Source organism: Garra rufa, chromosome 20, assembly GCF_049309525.1.
Source record: "Garra rufa chromosome 20, GarRuf1.0, whole genome shotgun sequence".
NCBI lineage: Eukaryota > Metazoa > Chordata > Actinopteri > Cypriniformes > Cyprinidae > Garra > Garra rufa.
Window position 1 is genome coordinate 18,491,665 of NC_133380.1, and position 9,389 is coordinate 18,501,053.

The following is a 9,389-nucleotide window of genomic DNA, read 5'->3' on the forward strand; positions in this document are numbered from 1 at the left end:
CTGGGGTATATTTGTAGCAATAGCCAAAAATACATTGTATGGGTCAAAATTATTGATTTTTCTTTTATGTCAAAAATCATTAGGAAATTAAGTAAAGATCATGTTACATTAAGATTTTTTTGTAAAATTCCTACTGTAAACCTATCAAAATGTAATTTTTGATTAGTAATATGCATTGTTAAGAACTTAATTTGGACGACTTTAAAGGTGATTTTCTCAGTATTTAGATTTTTTTTGCACCCTCAGATTCCAGATTTTCAAATAGATGTATCTCAGCCAAATATTGTCCTATCCTAACAAACCATATATCAATAGAAAGCTTATTTATTGAGCTTTCATATGATGTATATATCTCAGTTTTGTAAAATTTAACCTTATGACTGGTTTTGTGGTCCACGGTCACACATTCTCTAAACATGGCTGAAGGTTAAGCAGCAGTACAGGAAACACTTTATTAACCACACACACGCACACATACTCAGACGATCATCACAAACACCTGAGATGTCACTCCGGATCTCGTTGTGCACACTGAGTCACCACTTCCTCCACATGCAATAATATCCTCCCTTAACACATTCAGGCCTGACATTTCACCGCCGCTCTCTGTAAACAGCACTCCTCACTGGTATTGTTCTGAGTCTGTGCAGTAAATCACGTGTGTATGGTTTTCTCTTCACTCGGATGGGCCTCTGTGAAATTCCCACCCTCCGCACAGGCCTCTGACTATACAATCCCCGTTCTTCTTTCTGCCATCACTGTGTGCCAAACCAGCCCATAGCAGTGCCAATAGGGCTCTTTTGTGCCCGAATGGCATGGCTTTGTCTAAGGGCAGTGGGCTGTGCAGTTTAAACTGGGAGCGAAGCCTGGTCCTGTGCCTATTAAGTAGGTTCTGCCCCTCATTAAGGTGCCAGGGTTATTCAGGTTATTCAGTGTGAGGTGGCAGATTTCCCTCAGTCGGTCCCTGCAATCTGCCCATTAAGCCAAATGCATCTGGGGCTAATGACACATCTGGGGCTCGTTAAAACTGTCTAACGTGCACACTCTCCCTTTAGCTTCCCTTCTCTTATCCATTGCCGCTTTTCTCTCGCTTGCTTTCTCTGACCCCATTTTTCACATTCTTTTCCTTGTTTCATTTCAATTCAGACTTTTCTTTGAAACTAAGTGGTTTTTTTTTTCATGCTGAACCAAGTCCTACTTTATCAGCTGACTAGTTCACCCAAAAATGAAAATTCTGTTGTTTCAAATGTGTAAGACCTTTGTTCATCTTCAAACACAAATTAAGATATTTTTGATTAAATCCAAGGGCTTTTTGACCCACATTCAAGACCCAGAAAGGTAGTAAGGACATAATTAAAACAGTTCATGTGACATCTGTTCGACTGTAATGCTACAAGAATACTTTTTGTCTGCAAAGAAAACACAAATGTTGACTTTATTCCAACATTTTTTAGATAAATAATAGCTTCCCAGGGGGTGTAACCAAAATGGCCGCTGATTGATCTGACTTACCTTATGGGGGCAACATTTGGTGTGAAGGTCATGAAATAGATGAGGGACCTTTGGGTTCATTATTCTAGTTTGTTTTGCTCTGCTAATGGATGAAGTGTGATGCTGAGAGGCATATGGCAATGAAGACTGGACTGGTTTCAACCCTGGCTAACAAAAGTGTGAAAACAGACCCAGATGTCCCTATCATTTAAAGCGTTTTTCATTGTTTTAGTATAGTTTTCTTGATTTCAGATCTGTTTTTGTGGTTATAGTTTCAGTCTTTAGATGATTGTATATTGAACCTCTGCTGTTGACATTTAGTGTTAGTGGTATTTAACTTGGCATGTTTAAGGTGAAAGCCTCAGCTGTTCGTGTGGCTGTTACAGCTTTCAGCGCTCATGTTAACTGCTGCCAGCCATGACCGTGAACCTCAGTGATTGCTTTGGATCATAAACCTCACATTTTTACAACCCACAAGCTAGAGAACACTTTACCTGTGATAGCTGTTTTTCTTTAACCCTTCGCTGAACAAAATAGATCCACCTTTTTCTATGGGTGAGACTTCGGGGTCATTATCTACTATAGAGGGTTTTCACAATGTGTCATTAATCTGCCATGTTGGCAGCACTGAATGTAAACAATGCCACTGAACTGAATAAAACTTGCATATTTGGCTGATTATTGCTGCTGAAAATGATCAGTCATTGTCGTGTTTTGGGCTGTACTAATCGGTCGGTCTGGGAAAAGCATTTGGAGTACTATAGACTGCCAAAAGTTTTAACAAATCAAAGAGAAAAGTGCAAAAAAAACTGTCTGAGGAACAGACGTTTGTGGTTGGCCAAACTGAACCAGGATTTCTTGTTTGTTCTTATCATTTCTGGTCAGGTAGGTGAAATATTAGGCTAATATCTTAATTAATACTGCCTGTACACATCTTTACCATCTATTAGCTTTAGTTTGTCAAAATATTGCACCCTTTCCTGCTAAAACTACTAAGTCCTTCTCTATTTCGCAGCTTCCACACGTCTTTGCTGTGATTTAGGCGGCATAACATATTCAGACAACGTATTCAGTAGTACGTTAACCGTGCAATCGATGCTGTTGTGTACATTAGTTCACCCAAAAATGAAAATAAGCTTATTATTTACTCATCCTCCAGGCATCCTAGGTGTATATGACTTCCTTCTTTCAGACGAATCCAATCTAAGTTAAATTAAAAATTGTTCTGGCTCTCCCAAGCATTATCATGGCGGTGGGTGGGTGTTTCTCTTCAAGTTTCCAAAAAAGTGCATCCATCCATAATAAAAAGTGTCTCACACAGCTGCAGGGTGAGAATAAAGGTCGCCTGTAGTGAAACGATGAGTTTTTGTAAGAAAAATATCCGTATTTAAAACATCATAATCACTTTAAATTAGCTTGCACTAACAGTCGTACACGGAAGCAGCTCTGGGCGTCAGAGCTGACAAAAACGGACGCACACAAGAGAAACCGAAACAAAACAACGTTCACAAATTAGAAGTACAAAGCAAGGATTTGTAAAGGAAAAATGTCGGAGGATTTTGATATAAGCCAATAGGAGACTAGTTTTCCTTTGCCAAAGTAAGGAAACTTTTCTTCCTTTGCTCCTGTAAACAAATGTTGGTTTTCACGAGACTCATGGACGCATACACACCGCCGACGTCCTACATTATCCGCTGACTAACGACTGTTAGCGCAAGCCAGATTAAAGTGATTATTGCATTTTATTTATGAATACTTTTCTTACAAAAACTCATCGATTTGCTACAGAAGAACTTTATTAACCCCTCAGAGCCGTGTGAGACTTTATTGTGGATGGATGCACTTTATTAGACTTGCTTTGGACTGATGAAGAGAAACACCCTCCCACTGCCATAATAAAGCTTGGGAGAGCCAGAACAATTTTTAATATCACTCTGATTGGATTCATCTGAAAGAATTAAGGCATATGCACATGGGATGCTTGGAGGGTGAGTAGCCTAAATAATGCGCTAATTTGTATTATTGGGTGAACTAACCCTTTAAGAGAGACTTTTTCAAACACCTTTTAAAAAATTGTCTTGACCCCCAAAGCTTTAAACGGAAATGTATACACACATTGTCTGAGAGAAATACAGTAAAAGGTCAAATAGAGAGGTGGCGTTGCCATTACGTTTTCTGTTCAGACGTGCAGTTGTTTTTTTCAGCTGTTCTCATGAGTGTGTTTAAACCCTTCATTGTTAAAACAATGGCTCATTTTCAACAAAACTCTCCTTGTCTTTTCAGGTGGACTTTCCCACATCTTCTTTCGAAGTGCGCTTCAGCACCCCCGCACCTGCAGAATTCAGCCCACAGTACGAGTTTTCCCGTCTGGACCAGCTCAGCCAAAAGCAGCTCCATGATGTCTTGCACAAAAAGTCCCTTTTCTGGTGAGTTAACCTTATGATCCTAAAGCAAGATCTTTTCTAGAATAGGGAAAAATTTAATTTTCCATTCTATGTCAACATTCATAATTCTGTATATATACTTTCTAATACTCAAAGGGAAAGTCCCAAAAATGAAAAATCTGTCATTTATTACTCACCCTCATCAAACACATAAGATCTTCGTTCATCCTCAAAACACAAATTAAAATATTTCCGATGAAATCTGAGAGCTTTCTGACCCTGCATAGACAGCATTTACATCTCTCTTACTCATTTACATCTCATTTGATCATTCTAGCTCAGTCATGGAATGCACATAGTAGGTGTTTACACTGTAAAACTGCCAACAAAGAGAATGCAGTGGGATGATATACAGACTTGAAAGTTATGAAAACTTCATCTTCTCCTTGACAAGGATAGTTTAAGTGTAGCTGCAACCTTAGCTAATGCAGCTAATGCATATTCAGATTCAGCTGTTGTCACGCATCATTTATCTTTCAGCGACACAGAGCATGAAATCTCTCTTCCGCTCCCAAATGAGCATGTCTGCATGGGAACAGAGGGTGGAGAAGCTCAGTGATGTTAAGGTGCTGATCAGACACTTATGAGAGGATCAAGTTGGTATCAGATCCAGCATTGCCCACTTCCTTTTGTTGTTACTCTTTACTTTCCCATCTCATCCCTCATTCCGAGTGATAGTGGGAGCAATAGCGGCATTTATGGTGTTGGAAAAGTCAGGATGTGAGAAAAGTAGTCTGTGGGTGAGGGTGAGGAGAACAGGAAATGAGTCCATGCACACGCTGTTAAGACTGGAGGGTTACATTTTTGTAATTGAGGTTTATACATCATCTGAAAGGGTGCAAAAATTTTAAATAATGTTCTTAGCAATGCATATTACTAATCAGAAATTAAGTTTTGATATATTTGATGTAGGAAATTTACAAAATATTTTAATGGAACATGATATTTACTTCATATCCTATTGATTTTTGGCATAAAAGAAAAAAATAATCATTTTGACGCATACAATGCATTTAAATGTAAGTTCACTTCCAGAACAACAATGTACAGATAATGTACTCACACACCCTTGTCATTCGAGATGTTTATGTTTTTCTTTCTTCAGTCGTAAAGAAATAGTTTTTTGAGGAAAACATTTTTGGATTTCTCTCCATATAGTGGACTTCTATGGTGCCTGTGAGTTTGAACTTTCAAAATTCAGTTTAAATGCACCTTCAAAGGGCTCTAAACGATCCCAGCTCTGGAAGAAAGGTCTTATCTAGTGAAACAATTGGTTACATAAAATCAAAGCCGACAACAGGTAGCTAAATGGCATTATCGCTCTTTTCCATGTTCATGGAGTAAATATTTTTACATGGTTTTTTTAAAAATGCCGAGTAGCCAGTGTTTCGTATGCGTTTGGCCAATTAGCGTACCCTTACGTCACTGGTAGTTCCTATAGAACTGTTTTAGACCCTACTCTAAAGTAGGAGCTAATTTAGTTCCCCCAAACGGAGTTCCTAGAACTGAATATGTTACTAGTTCTTGCGGTGTGAATATGCCAAAAAGTGGGTACTTCCACCAATGGTTCTAGGAACTATGAGACAATTTAGGTCCCCCAAAAGGAGTTCCTAGAACCAAATACGTTGCTCCAGTGCGAAGACGGCAAAAAGTGGGAACTTCTGGCAATTTTTCTAGGAACTGTGAAAAGCTTCCTGCGGTGCAAAAGCCCTTTTTGGTTACCCACATTCTTCAGTTCTTGGTCCCACTGTTCTTAGCAATGTATATTACTAATCAGAAATTAAGTTTTGAGATATTTGATGTAGGAAATTTACATGCCCTTAATATCCTAATGATTTTTGGCATAAAAGAAAAATTTATCATTTTGACCCATACAATGTATTGTTGGCTATCGCTACAAATATACCCATGCTACTTAAGACTGGTTTTGTCATTTAGGGTCACATATATTAATAATTATCATACCTGTGTGTAAAAACACTAATTTCCTTAATGTGCTTTCAAAGATCAGGCCTTTGTTTTTTCTGTGTCTTATGTTTGAATATGAGGACGTATCTGGTGCTCAGCAGGGCTTGGTGCGCTACAGTACTCACTTTGTTACAGTCAGCTTTAGACAGCTGATGTGGATATCCTTCCCAGCTGGCTCTGTTCCTCTTCTCTTTCTCTCTCAGCTGTTTTTCCTCTTTGCCTCTGTTGCTCAGCGCCTGTGGAGCTCTGAAACATTTGCTGCAGTGTAAAATCTGGAGCCACACCAGCCTGGAAATATTCAGTCATAAATTGTCTCCAGCTCTCGGATCAAAGGTTGAGCGTTTGAGCTGGGTGTAAACTGTCTAATCTGCCTTGTGTCAGCAGAGAGTTAATGTTTCATTCTTTTTGTAAACATGGACTGTGGCGCTTTTTTTTTTTTTTTTTTTTTCATGCAGTTTATCGATTCTAGAAAAGTTTTTTTGTGCTACAGATATATAGTTGAGGTCAAACGTTTACATACACCTTGCAGAATCTGCAAAATGTTAATTATTTTACCAAAATAAAAGGGATCATGCAAAAATGCATGCTCTTTTTTTATTTAGTACTGACCTGAATAAGGTATTTCACATAAAAGATATTTACATATAGTCCACAAAAGAAAATAATAGTTGAATTTATAAAAATGACCCTGTTCAAAAGTTTGCATACACTTGATTCTTAATACTGTGTTGTTACCTGAATGATCCACAGCTTTTATTTTGTTTTTTGTTTAGTGATAGTAGACCCTTGTTCATCCTGAACAGTTAAACTGCCCGCTGTTCTTTAGAAAAATCATTCAGGTCTCACAAATTCTTTGGTTTTTCAACATTTTTGTGTATTTGGACCCTTTCTAACAATGACTGTATGATTTTGAGATGCATCTTTTCACACTAAGGACAACTGAGGGACTCGTATGCAACTATTACAGAAGGTTCAAACGCTCACTGATGCTCCAGAAGGAAACACCATGCATTAAGAGCCGGGGGGTGAAAACTTTTGAACAGAATGAAAATGTGAACATTTTTCTTATGTCGCCTAAATATCTTTTTTTTTTTTTCACGTAGTACTGCCCATCAGAAGCTATAGAATATGTTTCTCTAGAAGACAAAATAAGTTAAATTTACCCTGATCTTCAATTTTTCTCTAATAATGCATTGTGTTTCCTTCAGTGAGCATTTGAACCTGTAATAGTTGAATATAAGTCCCTCAGTTGTCCTTAGTGTGAAAAGTTGGATCTCAAAACTCATACAGTCATTGTTGGAAAGGGTTTCAAATATACAGAAATGCTGGAAAACCAAAGAATATGTGGGACCTGTAGGTTTTTTTTTTTTTTCTTAAAAGCAGGCAGTTTAACTGTTCAGGACAAACAAGGGACTCTTCACCAAGGGAATTTTCACCAAAAAAAAAACAAAAAAACAAAAACACAGCTGTGGATCATTCAGGTAACAACACAGTAATAAGAATCAAGTGTATATAAACTTTTGAGGGGGTCGTTTTTATAAATTCAGCTATTATTTTCTCTTGTGTAAATGTGAAATATCTTATTCAGGTGAGTACTTAATAAAAAATAACATGCATTTTGTTTGATCCATCTTATTTTGGTAAAATAATTACAATTTTGCAGATTCTGCAAGGTGTATGTAAACTTTTGACTTCAACTGTAAATACATGCAATGTTGACCCCCAAACCTGCATAGTATCATGCTAGAAAACCACCCACAAAACCCTTAAAATGGCAAGCTTGTCCTCCACCCACCCAAAAATGGTAGAAGTCTAGATGTTTGTCTTGTTGCCCATTGTTATTTGTTCCTCCACTTATTACATTTAGTATTAGTTCAAGCCCATTAGGTTGTCTTTTTCTATTCCGATTGATTCACAGAAGGGCCTCAGGGTTGCTTTGGGCAACTGCAGCCAGAAATCAATACTCCTCAAGCCCTCCTGTGAATTGTGGGATATGTAGTCACCTAATGACAGTAGTGCTTGCATGTTGCTGTGAAGAGCGTGGGTGTGACCATATGAGGCTTTCCAAAACCCTTCCCCCAGTATATTGAGCTGTTTGATGACTCTGTATGGTTACGGCCCAGCAGACGCAGAGGTAATTTGATCCAGGGGTCCTGCCCTACGGCTGTCATCCCTAGAGGGAGAGGCCACTCCCCAACATGAATTCATAAGGCAGCAGAAGAACACAGTAGCTAAACAGTGCCGCTAATGTGCGTCTGCTTTAACAAATGACATCTAACCACATGCTAGTTTTCATGGATGAGATGAGCAGCATGAAGAACCCAAACACATGGTGTTGTCAAGCATGGATGGTGTGTTGCTCTGTATGTGTACAGGCTATACCCTGTATGTTTTTGAATATTATTCATGAAAATTCAGTAGTTTAACTTGGCCTTCTAAAGTGTTTACCTCTGGACTTTGGTACATTGGTGAAGAAGAAAACATGCAACATAAATTACCTAGAGATCGAGTGTGGTTATTTTCCATCTTTTACTGCAGTGAGAGTCCACGCACAGACTTACTGGTCACATTGTGCTGTCTTAATTTCTGTTTCAGCATTGTAATTTTGTCAAGATGGAGAGATTACTTATTTTAAGTTTTGTTAGATTGGGTAATCATGTTTTTGGATTATGATGGCATGTAGATGACATTGCAATCGAAGACTGCTTGTCTGGAAACAACATTAAGGACTTTTATGTTTGCGGTATGCTTGAGCTCTCATGAGAAATGTCTAACTATGTATTCATTTCCACGAAATGGACCATCAGACAAAAGGATTAGAAACAGTGAACAAAATATTTAAGATAATAATGATGATAATAATAATAATAATAATAATAATAATAATAATAATAATAAGGATTGTATTAATAACAATTATTATTATTCTCTTTGTTGACATGTTTGACTTGTACAGCACTTATCAAATCTATATCAAATATTTATTATGAGTTACTTAATATATAATGCAGTAATAATATTTTTTAATTTACATTTTACAATTTAGCATTTCATTATATTTATATTTATATATATATAATATATGAAGTACAATCAAATAAATAAAATTAATAAAGTCGAATAAATTAAAATGTATATATAACACCGTTATAAACACTTAATTTTGGGGATTATTTATTTGTTTGTTTGTTTAATTAATTAATTCTTATTATTATTTTATTTATTCTATTCAAAGACAATTTTGTTTGTGCAGGCATGAGGTATGCCAGATGATGGCACTTGCAGTATTTTGCAAAATGAAGACAAAAATATATATACACATGCACATACACATACACATGACACTTATTTTTGGGGATTATTTAAAATAAATTATTATAAATAAACAATATTTAAAATATTTGTTTTCCATTTGCAGCACATTGTACTGTAGAGAAAGTGTCATAAATTCATTAATTATTGATAATAATTGATAAATAATTGATG

At 36.9% G+C, this 9,389-nt stretch overlaps 1 protein-coding gene across 1 annotated transcript in view; it reads left to right on the top strand.

The window, feature by feature from the left end:
- Positions 1–9,389, top strand: part of pik3c2b (phosphatidylinositol-4-phosphate 3-kinase, catalytic subunit type 2 beta) — a 63,346-nt gene that overhangs the window by 35,860 nt on the left and 18,097 nt on the right. The window contains exon 15 of the mRNA XM_073825379.1: positions 3,775–3,917. Within this exon, the coding sequence (XP_073681480.1) occupies positions 3,775–3,917 (143 nt within the window). The remainder of the gene's footprint in view (positions 1–3,774; positions 3,918–9,389) is intronic.